The sequence below is a fragment of the Podarcis muralis genome, chromosome 7, assembly GCF_964188315.1.
Source record: "Podarcis muralis chromosome 7, rPodMur119.hap1.1, whole genome shotgun sequence".
NCBI lineage: Eukaryota > Metazoa > Chordata > Lepidosauria > Squamata > Lacertidae > Podarcis > Podarcis muralis.
This window is the reverse complement of record NC_135661.1, coordinates 23,549,885-23,573,809: the sequence shown is the minus strand read 5'-3', so window position 1 is coordinate 23,573,809 and position 23,925 is coordinate 23,549,885. Positions and strand designations below refer to the sequence as shown.

Sequence of the window (23,925 nt, the reverse complement as noted above, 5' to 3'; positions counted from 1 at the left end):
ACCTCCAGTAAGAGTTGGAAGGGACTCTGAGGATCATCTAGTCCAACCCCCCTGCAGTGCAGGAATATGCAGCTGTCCCTTACAAGGATCGAACCTGCAACTTTGGCATTATCGGCACGGTGATCTAACCAATGGAGCTATCCATGTACTGATTGATAACAATTAAAGTAATACCAATTAAAGATAGACTGCCTCACAAGATGGAAGCTCCACATAAAGACTAATAAGGTTGTATCAGGTCCTACCCATGGAAATAAATGGGCCTATGTTAGCCATGGCCATCAATTTCAGTGGGTCTACTCCGAGTAGGGTTAGCATTGGACAGGTCCATGCATTTTTCTCATCCCTTAAGTTAGGGTCTGCCACCACACCTTGTGGCAGTGAGTTCCACAAGCTGATTGTGCCCCATAAGCAGAAGGGCTTACTTATGTCTCACCTGGATCTTGTTGTTGTTTAGTCATTTAGTCATGTCTGACTCTTCGTGACCCCATGGACCAGAGCACTCCAGGCACTCCATTCTTCCACTGCCTCTTGCAGTTTGGTCAAACATGCTGGTAGCTTCGAGAACACTGTCCAACCATCTTGTCCTCTGTTGTCCCCTTCTCCTTGTGCCCTCCATCTTTCCCAACATCAGGGTCTTTTCCAGGGAATATTCTCTTCTCATGAGATGGCCAAAGTACTGGAGCCTCAGCTTCAGGATCTGTCCTTCCAATCTAAGGCCCATGTAATTGGGAAGAATAGCTGCAACTACCCAGTGGTCCTTGGTCTTCTAGGCAGTGACAGAGGCCCTTCAGCCTGTGCATTGCACCCTGTTTATGTACTATAAACTTGAACATAATCAGATGCCCCACCTCCACAGTTGGAGGCAGTATGCCTCTGAATACCACATGTGGAGAGAGTACTGTTGTGCTCAAGTGCTGCTTGCAGGATTCTCAGAGGCACATGGCTGTGAAAAGAGGATGCTGGACTAGGTAGGCCTTTGGCCTGATCCAGCAACTTGGCTGTTCTTATGTTTAGATAAGGCTAAGCAGATAACAGGATGAATAAACTCTCATGTGCTACCTTTGCTCTGCAATACACTACAGCCAAAGTTTATGTGTATATATATATATGGGCATAAAACTCAAGTTAATCAGACTATTTTGAGTGGGCAAACACCCTGGTGCCCTTAACAATTTAGCAACTTCTGCAGAAGTAGGTTGCGGTCACAGCAGAGACCTTGAACTCTGACCACATTTCTGGTCCTCCCAAGTCTCTCCAAGTTGCATGACCATCTGGGATTGCAATACCAGACCTCAGAGTCGCCTTCCTGTTCTTCGTGCACCATTGTTCTCTACCTCATGGGATAACAAAAAGGGAACAGTCTTGATTTTTAATCAAAATAGTTCGTGCACTCGCTTACACATACACCCGTTATGGGCTGTGGTGCCTCTTGCATGCCTAGATGGCGTATGTGTATGTGTGTGTGTGTGTGTGTGTGTGTGTGTGCAGAGTGTGGTGTGTCAGTGCATATGGGAACTAGCTGCTGGTACAAAGGTAACACTTATATTCAGTTCTCCTAGTAGTGTAGCAATAAAACTTCTAGCACATTTGCAAAGCTAAGCAGGGTCTGGTATGGCTTCAAATTGGAAAGGGGGCTAAGTGTTGAGATTCCTGCATTGCAGGGGGTTGGAGTAAATGACCCCTGGGTCTACCATTCACCCACTTGTGCCTTTGTCTCAATGCACCACTGGAACATGGCCCTGGGAGGTTGTGAACCTCAGGCTGAAAAATGGTTCTTCGTCCCTCTAATATATAAAGGGACTTGGGATTTGTTGAAAATTCAAGTGGCAATATCCCTTAGCCAAACATAACCCATAGTCTTGCTTGGCTGAGCTGATTTGGTGAGTTTCGCTGACAAGGAAAAAAAGCTTTTTTCTTAGATCCAGGTGTCAAATGAGGCCCTCCAGTCCTGTCTATCTGGCCCCTGGGATTCTTGACAAGCCACACCTCCCCCCAGGCCACGCCTCTCATTGTCCTTCCTTCACCCCCTCCTCATGCATTTCTGCCTGGATGGACTATGTCCTTCAGCTCCGATCATGCTCCTGCCTTGCCTTGATGGGAGCATGGAGAAGCGAGGGTGTGGGTGGGTGTACAAACTAGTCCCCTATACAAAGGTAAAATTTATATTTGTTGCTCTGCCCACCACTGGCATGCGGCCCCAGGAAAGTTGTCCAGAAGGGAAAGGCCCTCCATCCCAGTGCAAAAGGAACACACACAGCTTGTGAACTGATTTTGTCATACTGATTTTATTGTAATATTCTAAACTTGTTGAGTAAGGAAGTTATCAAAATATCACATGTTGATCTCCTGGCTCACGCACAGCGCCTCTCTAGCGTTGCAGAGGTAAAGTGCAGGGGCATACACACAAACGCTCTCACACTACAGCATTATGATTTTAAAGGGTTGGTTGTGCAGCTGTGGGGAGGGCAAAGTGCAATTTTGCAATGAAAGCTGACCGTAAACAAAAAACTCTTGACCCTGTTCTGTTCCTGTTAATTATTCATTTTAAAAATAATAATTGTAAAGAAGAAAGTCACCAAAAATTGAAACGGGTATTTGTACACACACGATATACAAGAACATTCAGTAACTGAATAAAGACAAAGCCTCATCTGTTACACCCATTATGTGAAACATAACAACACTGATAGCCTTTGTAGGTTTTCTTGTGCGTTGTTCTTTCTCTAGTATGTGATCATTCTCCCCAATCTTACAAAATATAACATACAATAAATGCATTATCGCCTTGTGATTGCTTTGTTGAACGGCAGTAATTGCAGGTTGCTAACACATTGTCACAGTTTTTCCTTTTCCTGTTGTTGTTCTTCTCCTCTTGTTTTTACAAGGAACATTCTTGCTCCAGCTAAATTAAATTACTAATATTCTATGTTCTTTCTTCATGCAAATCCCAGTATCATTTAATAACATCACCACAGGGTGGCGGTGGTATATGCTACAACATCTTTTGAGATCTCTTTTAATAGCCCCTATAGTTTATTTCTTGAATCACATGACAGTGCTGGGGGGAAATGCACAAAAATTCTGTTCAATTGATGTGTGAGTCATGGAAGTTTAAGAGGACCAAAGCTTTGTTGATTTTTCTTTTCTTTTCTGTTGGCGGCTCTGAACCAACAGAGCTAAAAGATTCAAAGGCATGCAGTCTTTCTGTGAAAAGCATTTCCCAATATGCATTCATGTAGAGGAAAACTGGAGAGGAGACGGAAAACCTCCTCTTGGTTCCTGCTCTTCCTCCTCTGTTCATCACATATTCCCTTATCTGTTTCCTTTGGGAGCCAGCCATAGTTACCTGTGCATTGATAGCTTACCATAGCTATCTGCAATTCAGAGTCTGCAGCTAGGTTGGAACTGGGTGTGCAAACTCTGGTTTGAGCTAACCATGGTTAGTATTAAAACTGGTGGAAATGTAATTCTGACCACCAGGCTCAGTGTGATACATTCAGTTCACAGTCATCATTGTTACCTGCAAAACGGAGTCTGCAACCACAGTTGGGAAAGGAGGGGCAGGGGTCAAACGAACAAGAGGAGGAGAATGCCACTCTGTGAAATGTAGGAGCTGATGAACCTGCAAGGCACTTCAAATTCTAGGTGGCATCTAGAGTGGACAAGGGCTATGTGACCAGTTTGCACACAGGAAGAGTAGTCAATCACATATTCTTAGAATCAAAGAAATTCAAAGTAATAAAGCAAGCATTCAACTCTTGTTGCCAAGATGCCAGATTTCAATCAGATGTGGGTGTGTCCATTCCACCCTTTAGTCACAGTTGTTCTGCAGATTTTACCTCTGTGGGAGGCCAGAGGCTGCACAATGGTGCTTAGCAGCTCAAGGGGACAGCAGAACAGACCTGAACAACTCCTGGTCCACCCAGGTGGTGATACACCGTGTGTTGTATATACTGGCTCATGGTGGGCTCAAAAAACCTCCCAGTCTCGCTGCCTGCCTGGGACAGCAAAGAACAGAAGGGTTCTGTCCAACCTCAGTGCCCAAAGTTCTGCAGGCCTGTCCTAAAGAAGAGAAGTGCTGGTGCATTACAATCAGGCCTGTTGTTCGTGTGTTTAAATAGAAGACTCTGCAATGCTTAGGATTCAGGTTCACATAGTTGGGTTGGTTGCCAACCTCTTGACCAGCAGCCAGATCCTCAGCTCAACCCATGGGCACTCTCAGGCAATTGTGCCATGAAAAAAATCACTTGCTGGTTTCCACCGATGAAGATGCTGAGAAAGGCTGAGAAGCTGTGTGTGTGTGTGTGTGTGTGTGTGATTTCGACACATCATCTGGCAACTACATAAGGCCCCAGTCCCTGGCATGCATGGGGATGGCTTTGGGGGCTGTGACAATGCTAAGCTGATAAAACACACTAATAGAACTCTAAGCTGATAAAACTCTCCCTCTCTCTCCTCCCTCTCCCATCTAAAGATGGATTGTTCAAATTCAATGGGGGCTAGTGCCCATTGGGACTGGTGGGGCGTAAGGTAGTCTCAGTGATGCCATCCAGCGATGAGTGGAGGCAGAGCCAATGATAGGCTGAGCCACAGCCAATGACAGGCAGAGCCAACTCACTCCAATGTTGCTTTCATCCTCCTTGCTGTTGTGTTCTACAAGGGGCATCACTGAAACTAAAGAGGAGGAATGTGACAGCCAGGAACTCTATAGCAAGGAGGGGTTTGGAGGAATCAAGACTGAAGCTGGCAGGCCAGCACCCCACCTGCCCATATGGACCAGCCCCGCCACCACGCCTTCAATTATTTTTGGCCTCCCTCATGTATCTCTGAAACGGAGCGAGGATGACTCCTGAATTCTGATCTTCACTCTCTGCAGTGTACAGGTCGTGCTGCTTGATGTAAGCTCGAACTGCGTCTGGCACCAGGTATCGGATGCTCTGGCCCCTCCGCAAGGCTCTCCGGATCTTGGTGGCAGAGATGTCGTTGGCAATCCACTCCTGCACTACGTGGATGCTCTCCTTGTGCTTCCACAGCACCTCGGATTCATAGATGAATTTCTGGGCGTCATTTCCCACCCTGCTAATACACACCATGCCGTGGTTGGCCACGATTTCTACAATGTCTTCTGCTTTCCAGAGGTTGGGGACTGCAAAGGACTCCAAGATGTCTGTCCCACAGAGCAACTTCAGCTGAGGGGGGGCACCTAGCAAAATGGGAGGGACAGGAATTATTATTGGGTTAGAAGCCATTTTAAAGAGTCACAAATTACCTCGAAGAACCATGGGAGTTGTATTTTGTTTGTTAAGGGTGCTGAGAGTTGTTAGTAAGATCCCTATTCCCCTCACAGAACTACAATTCCCAGAGTTCCCTGGGAAGAGGGATTGATAGTTAAATCCTTTTGGGAACTGTGGCTCTGGGAGAAGGTCTTCTAACAACTCTCAGAACCTTCAACAAACTTCACTTCCCACAATTCTTTGGCGGACTGAACCTTTCAAAACTGCACTGATTTTAACTACTGATTTCAACACCACACTGGGTTTTCCCCCCTTAGAATTTCCAAGCAACGCTGGATACGAGATGGCTGGCTCACTACAATTTTGATATTAAATGAACCTTTTGTTAGGGGTTGATTCCGGCTGACGGGGACTTGCCTGCCCGATTCCCGTTTTCTCTTCCGCCCCATTTTGTTCAAAGGAGCTACTTCATCAAAGCTGTTAGTGAGACACGAATGTTTCAGCTTCTGCTGGTGATACCTGTGGCACAAAAGGATGACTTTAAAAAGCAAAAGAGGGTGTGGTGATATGTTTTTCTCTTTTGGATCCCTTGGGGGAAAACCTCCCCATTCTTATCTATTGCAAATACAGCACCACATGAACACACAGCACAGCCTTCACAAGGCTGGCTGTCCTCCAGATGTTTTGGACTCCATCTCCCATCAGCCCCGCATACCATGACCTCACTGCTTGGGGCTGATGGGAGCTGTAGTCCAAACCATCCAGAGAGCAGCAGGCTGCTGAAAGCTAACGTGGTGCATCATAGAGAGCTCTCTACCCCAGATTTAGAACACACAATAGGAGAATAGACTGTTGCAGGGGGACTTACAATCTAGAATCAGAGAGAGGGGAAGCAGCAAAGTAAGGGGAGAGGAATGGAGGCAGGGCTTCCATTTCTGTTGCTGCTGGAGATTGATCCAGCTACCTGGGATTGCAGGAAAATGAACCTCAAACCTTCTGCATGCACAGTATGGGTTCTACCACTGAGCTATGGCCAACTCTTCAGACATAGGAAGCTGTACTATTTATTATTATTAACAACAACAAGAAGAAAAACAACAACAACAGTATCATCATCATTATTGAACATTTGTTTTTATTTCTATTTTAAAAAATGTTTTAATTAAAATATTTCCATAAGCAACAAGAGTACGTCCAGTGTCTCTGTTTTCATATTGTGGAAACCTTCATACAGGTCAATTACAGTCAGTTTGAGACATTTTTGAGATATTTCCAGTCAGTTTGAGGCAATGTGGGATTGAAGGTGGGGCAGAGAAGTGGGGGGAGGAGAGAGGAGAAAATAGAGAGGGAGGGAAAAAGTAAAAAGGGAGGGGGAGGAGAGGATTATTAAGCATTTATATCCCACCCTTCCTCCCTAAGACCAGCATGGCAAACGGTAAAAAACCTAGTGTTGCAGCAAAAAAAAAAAACCCTGATAGCACATCACAAAGCTAAACAGGGTCTGGTATGGTTTCAAAACCATGAAAACATCTAAAAACATTGTCTAAAAGTAATTCAAATACAGATGCAGGCTGTGACACATCCCCACTTAAAAAGCTTGTTGGAAGGTTGGCTGTATACTGAATCAGATCCTTGCTCCATCTAGCTCAGTGTTGTCTACACTGACTGGCAGCGGCTCTGCATGGATTCAAGCAGGAGACATTCCCAGCTCTACCTGGAGATGCCTGGGATTGAACCTGGGACCCTCTGAATGCAAAGCGGGTGCCCTACCGCTGAGCTACACTGGCACACACCCAGCCCTGGCAATACCTGAGGACTTTGATGGTCTCTTGCCACTCCTTTTGGTTGCTCTCCCAGTCATCCACTTCCACCCAGTCAGAGCTCTCCGTCGCGAGCCTCGCCATAGTCACTCGGTGTCTTGCGCTGATGAGGCCTTTCTTCTTGTATGCATCGCCCACAGGTGAAATGATCCCTTTCACCACTTTGTATCTCCCTGAATGCAACAAAAGGCAAGAGCCAGGGGGTTGGGTTGTTGGGACGATGGACTAGGGCTGTGCAATAAATCGCCATATTGTTGAATACCAGTACAGTGGATGCTTGGGTTGCGAATATGATCCGTGCGGGATGTATGTTCGCAACCCGCGTCTGCACATGCTGCAATTTGGTGCTTCTGCGCATGCGAGACCACCGAAACCTGGGAGTAACCTGTTCTGGTACTTCCGGGTTTCGGTGGTCCGCAAGCCGAAAAAATGCAACCTGAAGCGGCTGTAACCCGAGCTATTACTGTATTGAAATAACATCGTGACAAGTGTTTCAAGAAGGTGCCCCATGATATTCTTGTAAAGAAGCTGGTAAAATGCGGTCTTGACTATGCTACCACTCAGTGGATTTGTAACTGGCTGACTGACTGAACCCAAAGGGTGCTCATCAATGGTTCCTCTTCATCCTGGAGAAGAGTGACTAGTGGGGTGCCACAGGGTTCTGTCTTGGGCCCGGTCTTATTCAACATCTTTATCAACGACTTGGATGATGGACTCAAGGGCATCCTGATCAAATTTGCAGATGACACCAAACTGGGAGGGGTGGCTAACACCCCAGAGGACAGGATCACACTTCAAAACGACCTTGACAGATTAGAGAACTGGGCCAAAACAAACAAGATGAACTTTAACAGGGAGAAATGTAAAGTATTGCACTTGGGCAAAAAAAATGAGAGGCACAAATACAAGATGGGTGACACCTGGCTTGAGAGCAGTACATGTGAAAAGGATCTAGGAGTCTTGGTTGACCACAAACTTGACATGAGCCAACAGTGTGACGCGGCAGCTAAAAAAGCCAATGCAATTCTGGGCTGCATCAATAGGAGTATAGCATCTAGATCAAGGGAAGTAATAGTGCCACTGGTCAGACCTCACCTGGAGTACTGTGTCCAGTTCTGGGCACCACAGTTCAAGAAGGACACTGACAAACTGGAACGTGTCCAGAGGAGGGCAACCAAAATGGTCAAAGGCCTGGAAACGATGCCTTATGAGGAACGGCTAAGGGAGCTGGGCATGTTTAGCCTGGAGAAGAGGAGGTTAAGGGGTGATATGATAGCCATGTTCAAATATATAAAAGGATGTCATATAGAGGAGGGAGAAAGGTTGTTTTCTGCTGAGAAGCAGACACGGAGCAATGGATCCAAACTACAAGAAAGAAGATTCCACCTAAACATTAGGAAGAACTTCCTGACAGTAAGAGCTGTTCGACAGTGGAATTTGCTGCCAAGGAGTGTGGTGGAGTCTCCTTCTTTGGAGGTCTTTAAGCAGAGGCTTGACAACCATATGTCAGGAGTGCTCTGATGGTGTTTCCTGCTTGGCAGGGGGTTGGACTCAGTGGCCCTTGTGGTCTATTCCAACTCTATGATTCTATGATTCTAAGAAGGCAGTATACTGGTGAATGAAAGGTGGAGACTTAACAGCTTCCCAAGGTGTAGCTCAGCTGAACAATATTTTATAGATTATTCGCCACCAGCTTTCTTTGCCCTCTCCCTCCTCCCTCCTAACCAATAAAAAATAAAAAATAAACGATGACACAAACCAGCAAACTATTTCAGTTATTTCTGTATATATTTCTGAGCCCGGCCTTGGCTGGGGAGGGCGGGGTATAAATTAAAATTATTATTATTATTATTTGACTGATAAAGTAGGATTCCAAGCTGGTCCTCAAAGGAGCAGCAGGGGTTACCTGTTTCGTGCAGGTGGTCTCTTGCCAGTTCGAAGAGTCGGAGGTGCATGTTGGTGATGGGGTTAAAGGACCCGCAGGCCAGGAGCACCACCTCAGTCCTGTCGTCCAAATTCTCCATCTGACTTGGCTGGAGCCACAGATGCAGTGGGAAGCCTGAGTCAACGCCACCACACGCTGCAAGCGAGGAGAGGGAGGAGTTCAGGTTCAGTTTCAAAGGAAGCAATTATATATGTATATATCTGAAATACAAGAGGCTAAGCAGAAGTTACCGTCATGCAGACGCACAAAAGGCAGCACCAACAATCTGTCTCAGTACCAGGTAGCTTCCTGTGCTATTGTGGGTTGAGCAAAAGACTGTACAGTGGTACCTTGGTATTCAAACTTAATCCATTCTGGAAGTCCATTCCAAAACCAAAGCGTTCCAAAACCAAGGCACACTTTCCCATAGAAAGTAATGCAAAATGGATTAATCCGTTACAGACTTTTAAAAACAGGCACAGGCAAACTCCAGCCCTCCAGATGTTTGGGACTACAACTTCCATCATCCCTGACTACTGGTCCTGTTAGCTAGGGATGATAGGATTTGTAGTCCCAAATATCTGGAGGGCTGGAGTCTGCCCATGCCTGTTTAAAAACAACCCCTAAAACAGCAATTTAACATGAATTTTACTATCTAACGAGATCATTGTGTCATGTGACAAAGACACATGAGAACAGAAGCAGCAAAGCAGGCTGGGAAGTGCTGGGACTGCACAATCATTTGGGCCTACTAAAGTTATTCAGGCCTAACTGCTAACTGTTGAGTCACTCTGACATGTGACTCATTCTCCTTATAAGTAGCAGCCATTTTCTCTCTGTGTTCTCTGTAAGATTTCAGTCAGAGTCAGTATCACTCAAAACGGAAGCGTGGCACTCAAATCAATGTAACACTCAAAACAGAGCATGTTCGGCTTCCAGAAAAAGTTGGCAAACCAGAACACTTACTTCTGGGTCTGCAGTGTTTGGGTTCCAAGTTGTTTGAGTACCAAGGCGTTTGAGTACCAAGGTACCACTGTAGCTCATCAGCTGGGAAATCTGCTTTTGTGTGAAGGAGATCCCAGGCTATTTATTTATTTATTTTATTTACATGCCACCTTTTATCCGAAGAGCACAGGGCAGTTTACAACATACAGTGGTACCTCTAGATACGAACGGGATCCATTCCGGAGCCCTGTTCTCATCTAGAGGTAAACGTATCTAGTGATGGCATGTCTGCGCGTGCATGCGCGCATCGCTTTTCGCCGCTTCTGCGCATGCCGTCATCTTGAGCGCATGCGCAAGCGGCGAAACCCGGAAGTAACTTTCAACCTCCTCTTACTTTTCTGCTCTTCTTTGCGTCCTTTTCTCATGTCACCACTTGCAAAAATCTAGCATGGATCGAACCTTGCACAGGGAACTATAGCTCTACTGCACTGCGTTGCCACAGTTAAATGTGCAAACATTACGCAGACTCTTACCAATTTGTAGCTGGCAGCTTTCCAATGTTGCCCTGTAGCTTTTTGCCCCTTCTCTAGCAAAATCAGAATAAATTAAGCAAAATACGAACAATTTCAGACATACACAACACATATGAGAAAACACACTGGTTTTATTCAGAACCAGTTGCAGAGCCCAACTTTTCCAACGCTACCCAGGCAGTAAATAAATCACTGAGAATTCCAGCAGGGCCTTAAAGAAAACACACTGTTTTGGATTGGGCCCTATCCCACAGGCCTCAAGCCTTGGACTCCCACTTTCAAAACTGCCCTTTAATCTGCAAACCTGAAGTTCCACTATTTGTTGACTGATTTTTTTTTCTTTCATAAAATTCACATGCTGCTTCATTGCAAAAGAAGCAAACCCACCAACGTCAAAGCAGCGCACTGCGGTTCCTACAGTGAGGGGGTGGGGAATAATAATTTAAGCGTTCCACCAAAACCCTCAGCAATTGTCAAGTGAGAAAAGATTTGGAACCCCTGCACTGGAACTTTTTGTTGGACTCCAACTCCCATTAGGCCCCACCGTGGTGGAAGCTGGAGTCCTTGCATTAGAAGATGCCAAGAGAGTTTTGTGGTGGAGGAAAGGCAGCGGGTGGTCTCGTTCAGAGATGGGGATCCTGCCGGTCCCTCCCGAGTGTTTGCTGGACTCTCAACTCCCACCAGCCCCATCCAGGGATGATGGGAGTTGTAGTCTTCGGAGCTCCGCCCCGGGCTAGAAACGTGGGGGAATGAATGAAAGCGATCCTGTAACCTGATCGAGCGATAAGCTGAAAGGTCCCAGGCAGCAGTCGGTGCTGCCTGCCGCCGCCTGCACCGGGTCGCCTGCCGTTAGGGGAACGAGCAGCGGTCGCGCGGGACGGCGATCCGCGGGGGGGCTTACGCGGGCCACGCAGAGGGCGATCCAGGGGCCGGAGGAAGGCGGCGGCGGCGAGAAAGCCCGACCACTGCGGCTGCAGAGAGGCTGCAAGCGGCGGCTTGACCAGGCGGTGCTGAACCTCATCGAGGCATCTGCTGCTGGTGGTAAGGTTAAAACGGGAAGGAAATGGTGAAGGGGCCGAGTTCCCTAACGGAACTGTGCCGGGGGTCTCCCCCGGGTGGAAGCTGTCAGTCCCCCCCCCCCCCCTTGTAGATTTCTGTAGATGAGGAGGAAGACTCAGTCCTGCTTATATGAACTCTTCACATACTCAGGAACACTACCTCTCTTGCATGTTGAGGATTTCTAAATATCCAATGTATGCAATTATCACCCCACCTCCACTCTAATATTAAATATACATACCATTCCTTCCCTCAGATGTCTCTAACCATAACCACACACATAATATGCATTGTGAGGTACAGGCGCTCTGTACACGCTCAAGAACTCGTTTCTGAGAAGCCCTGTTTTAATTAAATGTTACTTATATGCTATTAAGGGACGCGGGTGGCGCTGTGGGTTAAACCACAGAGCCTAGGACTTGCCGATCAGAAGGTCGGCGGTTCGAATCCCCCCAACGGGGTAAGCTCCCGTTGCTCGGTCCCTGCTCCTGCCAACCTAGCAGTTCGAAAGCACATCAAAAGTGCAAGTAGATAAATAGGTACCACTCTGGCGGGAAAGTAAACAGCGTTTCCGTGCACTGCTCTGGTTCGCCAGAAGTGGCTTAGTCATGCTGGCCACATGACCCGGAAGTTGTATGCCGGCTCTCTCGGCCAATAAAGCGAGATGAGCGCCGCAACCCCAGAGTCGGCCACGACTGGACCTAATGGTCAGGGGTCCCTTTACCTTTTATATGCTATTATGTGCTCCCTGAGGAGGCAGTGGCCAGCTAGATGCCTCTGGGGAGACCCAAAGCATGACCCCAGCACAACAGCACAGGAACCAGCATCCTGCTTCCTACATGGAGGGAGAGCATAGCCATTGTGGGTAGTAATATCCAGTTGTAGAGCATAACCATCCCGGCTAGTAGCCACTTATGCCCTCTCCTCCATGAACATGTTTCAATTCGCTTTTAAACCTGGTGCCCTCTGGATGTTTTGGACTACAACTCCCATCAGCTCCAGCCAACCACACCGATGGGAGATGTAGCGTGAGGCACCTGGAGACTGACCCCCAAAATCTGTAAAGCCAAAGTTGGGCAAAGAACTGGTATTTGGGTAGGCTTCTGGTCTTGCATTAAATTTCCAGAAGAACCAACCCACTGATCCTAAGGGGAGACTCTGCTCTTCCTCCCCAGGTTCTCGGGAGATCCGCTATGATCCATTTCTGCCTAGCTCACACAGCCTACCACTTCAGCCGACGGCTCCCAAAGCGTCACCGACTCAGACTGTAAGAACCCTTATCTCGGGCGTACCAGCGTCTTGGGCTGTGCTGGCTGGGGCTGTTGGGAGGTGTATCGTAGAATCATGGAGTTGGAAGGGATCCCCAACGGTCATCTAGTCCAACCCCCTGCAATGCAACGTGCATCTGGATAAGCATGGGGTTGGGGAGAGGAGGCTGGTCCAATGTTACCCACCAAGCTGCTCCTTGATGGCTTCGGTGGTTGGGTTGCAAGAAAAAGAACCTGCCACTTATCACACTGCTTGCAAGTGACCGCCAGAACTATGGAACTGCGGGAGATTTCCCCCAAGGGTTGGCAGGTGACTAGTGTGCACTGGGACCAGTGGGGCAGAAGGCAGGGAGTTGAACAATAAGTGGGGCCAGAGCCAATGACAAGCAGAGCCAGAGAATTCTAGTTTCCTCCCCATCCTCCTGAGGAGAAGCTGAGGTTGGTGGGACAGCACCATATTGGATCAGCCTCCACAGGTAACAGCGTGTTGTGAGTGCTGGGCTAGGAGCTGGGCAAGGCCAGGGTTCAAATCCGTGTTCAGCCACAAAGGTCACTGGGTGTGACTCTGGTGTGTGTCTCCACCTAACCTACCCCACAGGGCTGTTGTGAGGATAAAAATGGGGAGGATGTAAACCAAGCACGCCACACCTAGACCTCCTTGAAGGAAAGGTGGGATATAGATGCCATAACATAAAAATAAACAAATGCCATTGTTTTTTCTCTCCCCCCCCCCTTAGGCAGTTTGCAATATTTGCCCTTGGAATTGCTGCTTTCATTTTCCAGCTCTACATCTTGCTAAGGTACAAAGCAAGGGACATTTCTATTGATTTTTTTTTAAAAAATCCACCTGTCTTGCTTGCGACGACTCTCAACACCTTTGCGTACCTTCCAGAACGTGGGGGGAGCTGGCTGGAATATCCCGAGGTGGTGACGTTGAGAAGAGAGAGCTCGCAGCCTGGCCCATGAAGATTTTGGAATTGGTTTTGGGTGTCTTTATTGGTTTAAATCTCTGTTGGCAAGGAGGCTATCGGGTCTTTCGCCCCTTGACAGGCTGAGGGTTCAAACTCCAAACCTGAAGGGCTGAAAATTCAACGGGAAGTTTCTGTGGGACTGTTTTGGGGTTACTTTAACAGCTTCAGGGACTGTGGTCACCAGGCCCTGTGTAAGGTGATAGGAAGGTGCATCAAAAGCAGAAAGAGCCCACCTTCCAGGTGTTGCTGGACTACAACTCCCATCATCCCAAACCACAGGTCATGCTGGCTGGGGATGATGAGAGTTGGAGTCTAACAACTTCTGGAGGGTGACTCAGGCTCCTCATTCCTGATGTAAAACAGCGGTAGAGAAACATTTTCAGCTCAAGGGCCGCATCTCCTTCTGGGAAATCTTCCAGGGGCCACATGCTGGTGGTGGGCGGAGCAACAGATGCAAATTTTACCTTTGCACCACAGGCTAGTTTCTGCACACACTCACATGCTATCCAGTCAAGCAAGAGGCATGAACAGTGCGGAAGGACACATTCCAACCAGGCAAAAACACTCAAGGAAGGCCAGTGAGGGATGTGGGCTGGAGAGAGGGTGTGTTGTGTGGGAAGGGGATGCCTGAGGCTCAGAGAGAGATGGAGGGCCACATTTGGCAGAAAGGATGTGGATTGCCTTCTGTTTAGATCTCTCAACAAGCGCTGTGCAAAAGTCCTTGAAGAATTGGAGAATCCCTGCCTAACATCTTGAGAAGTCGGTTGCAGGAAACGACACTGGTCTAGCTCAGGTGCGGGAACCTGTGGCCTTCCAGATGGACTGCAACTTCCAGATGTGGACTGCAACTCCCATCAGCTCCAGAAAGCACAGCCAATGGACAAGGATGATGGGAGTTGTAGTTCAGCCACATCTGGGGGACAAAACGCTTTCCCAGTGGCATAAGGAGGGCTGCCCCAGGAGGTAGTCCTGAGGGACTCAGAGAGAGGCTTGAGGAGATGCATTTGGCCTCTAGCCTGAGTTGCAGTTGCAGAAGGTCCAAGGTTCAACCTCACCCCACTCCCGGCATCACCAGTTACAAGGTGGTGGGGAAGGCCTCTCTCTGCTTGAGCCCCTGCGGAGTGGCTGCCAGTCAGAGCAGGCAACACTGGTCCAGATGACCAGATACGAGGTTGCTTCCTCTGCTCCTAACCTGCACTCCTGGCTCTGTGATATACAAAAAAGCAGGGCTATTTGTATCCTGCAACTGTGAGTACAGATATCGATAGCCAGCACAGAATTTAGCATCTAGAGAACCCACAGCTTCTGATTAAAGATACAAGAATCAAGTTTCTAGTTCGTAAGGTGTCCACGGCAGATGTAAAAGTGCAAGGATGAAACCAAAAGGGAGACCAGGACTTGCCAAAGGAAGAGCTTTGTTGCCCTGAACTAGCATGAATTAATGCAAATAATGGGCAAATAAATGGAAATGGGCATAATTTATACAGGTGGAGGAATTAAGCTTTTCTTGGCAAAGCATTGGAATTACCCTGGGGCAAACTTTCGGGTGTGTATACATCCCAGGCTATATATGAAGAAGCACATATTGACCCAAACCATTTGGTTCAAGATCCACAGTGGTTCCTCAATCCTTTTTTCCCCAGACCTAGATCATCTCATTACTGTGGTTTGCCCCTCCTCTACAATCTGGTTGGAAGCATCATCTTCACGTTCTTCACCATTGGTGGGTAAACCGTGGTTTGTCTGGCTCTCTTGCCATTGCCTGGTGGGCTGAATTATGTGCCCAGAAGGATTTTGTTCATACAGAATTTGCATTTTTTTTTAATATGTCAAGGCTAGCAAGGGTGCAATTTAAGGGGTTGTATACTGAAGGCAGTTGAGGGTCTCTTGGTGCACAGAACGGGGGCCAAATGGAGGGTTTGCACGGGCAGAGGGACAACCACCCGGGAGTTGTCGCTCATTTGCACACTCCATTTGGGGGCCTTTCCTTGAAGCTGCCCACTGTCATCAAGGTAGTACTGGGGGCAAATATTAGGAGTCCAGGTGTGCATCACTGCAGAATGCTGGATTAAGCTGTGAAACTCATTGCCACAAGAAACGTGAAATGGCAGCTGGCATTTTTTTATTTTTAAAGCTTCTAGGTAAATCTGTGGCTGTTAAGCAAGGCAGCTGGAACTTGGAGGTTTTGTATTTCTGTGATGTGTATTTGTAGTTGAAATATCCTACAATTTCTTGAAACATCAAACATAAGCCAGCTGCTGAACTCTGCATGCAGAAAGTCCCAGGTTCAATCCCCAGCATTTCCAGGTTGGGCTGCGGGTGTCCCCTGTCTAAAACCTGGAGAGCTACTGCCAGTCATTGTAGACAATACTGAGCTACATGGACTAGTGGCCTGACTCTGCAGCTTTCTGTGTTTAAATCAGCCTTTTATTCAGAACCATGAGGACTAGGATTTTACTTTGTGTTTAGGGGAATGACCATAGCTCTGTGGCAGATCATCTACTTTGCATGCAGACAGTTCCAGGTTTAGTGCTTGACATCTCCAGGAGGAATGGAAGATAACCCAGCCTGAAACCCTGGAGAGCGACTGCCAGTCAGTGTAGACAATACTGACTTAGATGGGCTGGTGGCCTGCCTCCAGCTAAGGCAGCTTCCTAACTTGCTACATGACCTGTCAACAGCCCTGTATCCTCCCTTTCTCTGTGCAAGTGCATTTTTAGCACTCTTAATGCTCCCCCTCCCATCTTTTCAGGGCTGGCTTTGCTTCTGGTCATGCTGGAACCAGTTCCATGGGAGCTGAAGACCACTTTCTTCATCTTTGGGGGTGCCTCTTTTGCAAAAGGAGTTTGCAACATCGTATTTACTGCCTTAGCCACACAATGCGTGAGTAATTGCTGATTCTGTTATATTTAAAGGTAAAGGTAAAGGGACCCTTGACCATTAGGTCCAGTCGTGGCCGACTCTGGGGTTGCGGTGCTCATCTTGCTTTATTGACCAAGGGAGCCGGTGTACAGCTTCCAGGTCATGTGGCCAGCATCTCTAAGCCGCTTCTGGCGAACCAAAGCAGCACACGGAAACGTTGTTTACCTTCCCGCCGGAGCGGTACCTATTTATCTACTTGCACTTTGACGTGCTTTCGAACTGTTAGGTTGGCAAGAGCAGGGACCAACCAATCCCCCGTTGCGGGGATTCGAACCACCGACCTTCTGATCAGCAAGTCCTAGGCCAGGGGTGTCAAACACAAGGCCCGTGGGCCGAATCCGGCCCGCCAGACCTCTTCATGTGGCCCGTGTAGCCACTGGCGGCCGCCAGCCTTCACCTTTTATTCTTGCTTTTTTTTTTTTTTACACAAGAAAGCCGCCTCTTCAGCGCATGCGCTGCAGCCTACAAGCCAGAGAACGTCTGCCCTCTAGCGGCGCCGGCTGTTCTACACAGGAAACCTCCTCTTTACACGCATTCAGGAAACCTCCACTTGTTTTTATATTGAGTCCTATAGATACAACCGGCCCTTTGAGGGTGACCAAACTGCTGATGTGGCCCCCGATGAATTTGAGTTTGACACCCCTGTCCTAGGCTCTGTGGTTTAACCCACAGTACCACCCACGTCCCTTCCTGTTGTATTTAGGCATGCCTAAAAGAAAAGTTTACCCCACCCCTCAAGCTAGCGGAATAAGGCGAGGCTTTTGGGTGGCCCTAACCAGAGGCCCTACACAATTTGTTTTAAAATGGAATTCTGGGCTGGAGGAATTCCAAGTTTTGTTCTCTCATATAAGCAGCTCTTGAGTTGATCACAGGGTTTCTGGAGCTCAAGAGCTGCTTATATCATCGCTCAGTGGTAGGGCAATTGGCACTTGTTTGCATGCAGAAGGCTCAGGGATGTTCCCTGTCTGAAAACCCCAGAAAGCTGCTGCCAGTCAGTGTAGACATGTTGAGCTGGATGGACCAATGGTCTGACTCAGAATAAAGAAGCTTCCTACGTCATAAGGGAAGGGCTGTAACTTAATAACTCTTTAGTACAAACAGCAGTTCCTGAACGCCTCCGTTATCGTACGTTTCAGCTCCCGAATGCCAAAAACCTAGAAGTAATTGCTCTGGTTTTCGAATGATTTTCGGAAGCCAAATGGCTTCCAGGGAGTTTTCTATCTCTTTTTTCTCCATTGACTTTGCCATCTTCCAGAATGGATTACATTCGACCACCAAGGTTTGACAGTCTTTCCATATACCGGTATTTATTACTTGATCTGTAATCTGACTTGGGAGTAGGCTGTCTTGAAGACAGTGGGACACGCTCCCAATGCATGGGGTTGTTATTCTGACCTTTATGGGGTCTCACTAGATTGCAAGTCTGCAGATGGGACCTTAACATTAAAAAAAAAGCTCCTTTTCTAACAAATGGACTGTTGTGTCTTCCATAGGCCAAAACCACCCCTGAGCTTTATTACTTATCAGTGACTCTCTCGGTGAGCAGTCTAGTATCAACCGGTAGGTATCATGCTTCCTCTTTGTGCTAAAACAGCCTTCCTCTTCAACTCAGTGCCCTCCAGATATTTTGGATGACAACTCTCATCAGCATGGCCAATAGTCAGGGATGGTGGAAGCTGGAGTCCTATAATATCTGGAGGGCCACATGCTAAGGTAAAATTAGGCTGTGACATTAAATGCATATTTTTCATTTTACATGGCAGATTTTTGGTTTAAACATTAATAGCATCCACTTTGTGGGTCGAAACTATTCAGACTGCAGCAGGCACAAAGCAGAGATTTACGAGATCTGCAATGGTGGTCTGTTTGTTACTGGGCCACATTCAAGGTGTGACTACAGTGTACCTCGGGTTAAGTACTTAATTCATTCCGGGGGTCCGTTCTTCACCTGAAACTGTTCTTAACCTGCAGCACCACTTTAGCTAATGGGGCCTCCTGCTGCCGCCGTGCCGCCGGAGCACGATTTCTGTTCTCATCCTGAAGCAACGTTCTTAACCTGAAGCACTATTTCTGGGTTAGTGGAGTCTGTAACCTGAAGCGTATGTAACCCGAGGTACCACTGTACTTGTTTTTCACTTTTTTGCAGTTTGAAGCCATACACATTCTTTCTCTCTGTCATTTCCCCCTTCATTTTTGACCTTAGTTTGTTGCAGGACTCACCTATTCAGTCTTAACAGTTGAATTTGCAGAAGCATCTTACCCCATATGCACTGACCTGACTGCTTCAGTCTGCTACAGGTTCCACATAATACTTGTTCCGCAGTTGTAAAAAAATCAATTTTTTTTTAGTGTGGGGGCACCTATACTTTGGAACTCCTTGCCTATTGACACCAGGCAGGCACCTTCACTGTACTCTTTTCAGTGCCTACTCAAAACATGCTTATTTAAACAAGCCTATCCGAAAGCTTAGACGCTGATGTGTTCCGTTTTAGGAGTTTTAGCAAATATTTAGGCAAAAGAGAAAAAGCAAGTTGCATTACCCTTATGCATGCACACAAAAGATTGACTTTCCACCTGCGCGCACATGCACGGTTGTTTTTTCACTATCGTGAGGACTAGTAGCTTTAACAAATGAAAAGAAAGCTGAAATGTTTTGGGTCTTTCCTGATATTTTGCACTTGCACAGCAAATTCAAAAGTGTGCTATTTTTTCTTCTAATGGCATCCACCCCCACCCCCCTTTATAGCATTTTTCTCTGTCCTGGGACTATTTTGGCTTGTGAACGTGGTTTTTCCTGGCTTGATACTGAACAAAGAGACTAAGACGGGGATCTGTTACGAGCCAGTCTCCGAGTGTGGCTGCCTGTGGCACATCTGACCTGTAATCTGCCAGGGGCTGGATTCGTCTGCCCCTACCACGATGAGCGCCCTGCTAAACTGCCTTCAGTTCTTTCCCTCTTTTCAAAACGGACTGATCTCTGCAGCAGACACAGTGGGAAGACCTTCAGATCTGGAGATATTCATAGCCAAAGATTTTAACTATTCATTAAGCAGCCTTTTGAGGTGCAGGTGGGGGAGTTGTGGCTTTCGGGATTCTTTTTAAAGGATAGCTCTGGGAGGCTGTTGGCTTTCAGAATCTTTTTGTAGAAAATTCTGCTATTTTAAAAATAATAATATTTTTTTTTAAATCCACAGATACTTTTTTTGTGGAAAGGGAGCAAAACAGTAAGCCCTCAAAGCCTTTTCCTCCTTTTGTATGTGTACTCCTGACTTAATGTAGAAGCTCCTTGCAGCAGATTAACTGGGAGAGGGTTGCTATGGGAACGGGTATGGAACAAGAGACAGAAGAAGGCGATGCTCCAGAGCTCCAGTTTCAAAGTGAGGGGAGTAGCCTGTTCTCAAGTCAGCTGCTTTTATCTTTAAGGGGACGTTTTTAGGAGGGTGCTTTTTTCTCCAACAGAAAGATTTCAGATAGCTTCCCTGCCCCCCCCCCCCCGGCCAGGCTGAAGGGACAGGCAGCTGTGTAGAGGCGATCTGAAAATTCCAGTTTGTTAAAATAGTCAGATTGTATATTCCTGGGAAGGGAGGCTCTAACTCTCCAGATAACGGCCTGGCTTTAGGGTGTGTGATTGTGTGTGTGGAGTTTATCTTGCCGCACAAATGGATTATTAAATTATATGCCAAAATGGCTTCTAAGCGGATCTCTTCACCATGTGAGCAGACTCCACAGTACAAAGCTGGCACCAGCTATTAATAATAATAATAATAATAATTAATTACCCCATCCATCAGGCTGGGTTTCTCCACCTACTGCAGCAGTGGTCAAACTTTTCCAAGGAAAGGGCCACATTCTCCCCTGGGCAAGCTCTGGGGGCCATGTGCCACTGAAGGACATGGTCTGGGGCAAAATATGTGTACAGGTACTGGCAAAAAAGTGGATGGAGCAATGGATGGGGCTGTTACCTTTATACAGCAGGGTTGAGTTGTTGTGAAGAGGAAACCAGAGTTACATATAAATTAAAAAGGTGCTATTGAAATTAGCAATATGTAATAAGTTTGGAGTGGAAGTAGATCTTACTCTGCTTTTTTAAAAGCAGCCAATCTAGTGATCAGCAATGAATGAGGAGCTAATTCCTGTAGAACTCTCTCTCCCCGGTATTATCAAACCTCACATTTGTTTCACAATGAATTTGAAAGTATTTAGGAAGCCTTAAAAAAATTTCAAAACTATTTTGTCTTCAGGAATGGATGAATTTAAGCAGTTACATTTCTGATCTAGTAGTATTAAACAATTCAGAGTTAGATCATGTCAGAGTTCCTGGCCAAGACTTTTGACTACCCCAGGGAACATGCAGTACAATCTTTTTACTGTGAAATGGCTTTGAAATGTTTTATTGGAACTGATTAATAAATGGAATTAAATAAATCCTGAGGATGCTTATACAGAAATCACCTTCATTAAGCACAAGGGGCCTTAAAAAGGTGGAAATTAAGATTTCGCTTAAACTATTCATCTCAGCCCAGTGACTCTTAGACAAAATAGACAAAATAGAAGCAAAACATCTGGCTGTTTCTGACTTTGGGTTCCTTTATAGTCACACATCCTGATCCTGTATATTAGGGGTGGCTAGCCTGTATGATTTTCTAGAGGCTGCTGAACTACAACTTCCATCAGTGGGGGCAGGATTGGCCATGTAGCTGACACATACCCCCATGCACCACACCCCAACAGCAACCCAAACATATGGATTTTCTCTGTGCATTGTATCCAATGCTAGTCCACAGAAGTGTGGTGCAGTGATTAGAATGTCAGATGAGGACCTGGGTTCAACTTCCCACTCAGCGATGAAGCCTTTGGTCAGTCACAGTCTCTCAGCCTAACCTACATCAAAGGAGTTTTGCAAGGAAAACAATGGTTAAGGGGGAGAGAACTGTGTATGCCACCACTGAGTTCCTTGGAGGAAAGGTGGTATATGGATACAGGGAAAGTTTGGCAAACCATGTGGTGTAGTGGTTAGCGTGATGGAGACCAGGGTTCAAATCCCCACTCAGCCATTAAGTTCAGTGGATGACTTTGGGCCAGTCACCGCCTCTCAGTGCTAACCCACCTCACAGTGTTGTTGTGGGGCTTAAATTAAGGGGGGGGGGGAGTATGTACACTACTTTGAATTCCTTGGAGAAAGGGTGGGATATAACTGCTATAATACTACAGTGGTACCTCGGGTTAAGAACTTAATTCGTTCCGGAGGTCTGTTCTTAACCTGAAACTGTTCTTAACCTGAGGTACCACTTTAGCTAATGGGGCCTTCCACTGCCGCGGCACAATTTCTGTTCTCATCCTGAAGCAACGCTCTTAACCCGAGGTACTATTTCTGAGTTAGCGGAGTCTGTAACCCGAAGTGTCTGTAACCCAAGGTACCACTTTAATGGTAATACAAAAAAATTTAAAAGTCTTACTCAGAGTAAACTGTACACAGAGTAGAGCCATTTAAATTGAAAAATGTGAGTAATGTAGTTCCACTAATTTCAACTCTCTGAATGAGAGTTGGTTATCAATTTTTGCCAGGAAGAGCTTTCACCTGCTAAATGTCTACATGTCACACTGCTGTAAAAGGTACAGGAATGTGGCTGGCTTAAAAAAAAACCCAAACCACCTCTCCTACACTCAGCCTTTCAGAGAAGTTGATACCAATTATTCACCTACAGAGAAAATGCAGCCTCATGGGGCCCCATGAAGAAGTGGACTGCAGATCAACAGAATGACCCCACATACACACTATTTCCACTGTGATGGATTTTCTGCCAAATGTACCACAAGGCAGTTTCAAACTGGCTGGCACTAAAGTACTTTTGTGCTCCCCTCTGCACCTTAGAGTGACTTCCTGCAGCCTGCTGAGCCATGTACAGGAGTAGCAGATTGGATGCACAATTATTATTTTAAAGGTTCATACAAAATCTTACATACTTCCTCTATCTATGTCTTACAACATGAAGACATCTCTCACCTCCCACCCACAACACACCCACATTACCTAAATTTCACCATAGCCTTGATTATAGGGAATGGCTACAGCTCCGTGGTAGAGTGTCTGCTTTGCACGAAGAAGGACCTAGAGTCAATTCCCAGATAGGGCTGGGAGATACTCCAGCCCCAAACCCTGGAGTGCTACTGCCAGTCAGTGCAGACAATACCAAGCTAGATGGGCCAATAGCCTGACCCAATATAAGGCAGCTTGCTATGTTCCTACATTTGGAAGGGCTACCAGGTAACAGCATAGAATCATAGAACTACAGAGTTGGAAGGAACCTCGAGGGTCATCAACCCTCTTCAGTGCAGGAATTTCAGCCAGATTATACATGACAAATGGCCATTCAACCTCTGTTTAAAAGCCTCCAAGAAAGGAGAGTCCACCACTTCTCATGGCCAGTGTCAAACAGCTCTTGCCAAGTTCTTCCTGATGGTTAGTCAGAATCCTCTTTCTTGCAACTTGAAGCCATTGGTTCAGGTCCTACGCTTTGGAGCAGGAGAAAACAAGCTTGCTCCATCCTCCATGTGACAGCCGTTCAGATATTTGAGGATGGTGATTATTTCTCCTCTCATTCCCCTCTTTACCATGCTAAACATCTTTTTGGCACCAGGTGAAATCTCTCTTCATATCTCCAGCCCTTTGCCCTTGTATTTATAACTTATGGTTTTATTCCATGTGCTGTCCTGGGTGCTATGGCTGAAGATCACACATATAATTTTAAGAAATGAATCCTCAGTTGCCCATTCTTAATTTTAGCCCTTTCTGAAAAAAGCAACCACACATTTACAGCTGCATGCACGTGTATATCTCGACTGGATACATCCCCCCCCCCCCGTGAATGCAGGTTAAAATTGGCATTCGCCATCACGCACAATCACACTAAATATGAACAATATCAACTTATATTACCACCGCACTACTTTCTGCCTCCGGGGTCATTCAAGGGTGCCCTGACTTCACTACAGCCCCGTCCCCTCACCGGTTCATCAGTCGCCATTAAAAAAACCCCGCACTAATCCAAAACAACTCACCCATCCCTCATATCGCGACCCCATAAGGTCCCCTAAATGGGCTCTTACCACTTTGGAGGGCGCCTCTTCCCCGACAGATTCCGGCCAACAACCCTTTAGGGACGGAACCGAAATGTGCGGGTTTGGCCGCCTGCGGGGGAAGAGTATTGCACGAGTACCTACGGGGAAGCTTCTTATTGGTCGCGGG

At 46.8% G+C, this 23,925-nt stretch overlaps 2 protein-coding genes across 4 annotated transcripts; one reads left to right on the top strand and one right to left on the bottom strand.

Moving 5' to 3' along the window:
- Nucleotides 1-2,269: 2,269 nt before the first annotated feature.
- On the bottom strand, nucleotides 2,270-23,921 carry NMNAT1 (nicotinamide nucleotide adenylyltransferase 1). 3 transcript variants are annotated; one of them, XM_028740712.2, is made up of 5 exons: nucleotides 23,787-23,921; nucleotides 8,964-9,137; nucleotides 7,047-7,230; nucleotides 5,617-5,756; nucleotides 2,270-5,206 (listed from the first exon to the last, which is right to left on the bottom strand). In XM_028740712.2, exons 2-5 carry the CDS (start codon nucleotides 9,079-9,081, stop codon nucleotides 4,800-4,802), a joined length of 849 nt encoding a protein of 282 aa, XP_028596545.2. In that variant the 5' UTR covers nucleotides 9,082-9,137; nucleotides 23,787-23,921; the 3' UTR covers nucleotides 2,270-4,799. The 3 variants fall into 3 exon arrangements, with proteins under 3 accessions (XP_028596545.2, XP_028596546.2, XP_028596547.2); XM_028740713.2 differs by lacking the exon at nucleotides 23,787-23,921 and adding an exon at nucleotides 11,232-11,304; XM_028740714.2 differs by lacking the exon at nucleotides 23,787-23,921 and adding an exon at nucleotides 11,004-11,156.
- On the top strand, nucleotides 11,388-21,069 carry LOC114602951 (uncharacterized). The gene is made up of 7 exons (XM_077931390.1): nucleotides 11,388-11,500; nucleotides 12,694-12,785; nucleotides 13,524-13,586; nucleotides 15,401-15,480; nucleotides 16,510-16,640; nucleotides 18,173-18,239; nucleotides 19,426-21,069. The coding sequence occupies exons 2-7, from the start codon at nucleotides 12,712-12,714 to the stop codon at nucleotides 19,554-19,556; spliced, it is 546 nt and encodes a 181-aa protein (XP_077787516.1). The 5' UTR covers nucleotides 11,388-11,500; nucleotides 12,694-12,711; the 3' UTR covers nucleotides 19,557-21,069.
- Nucleotides 23,922-23,925: the final 4 nt, after the last annotated feature.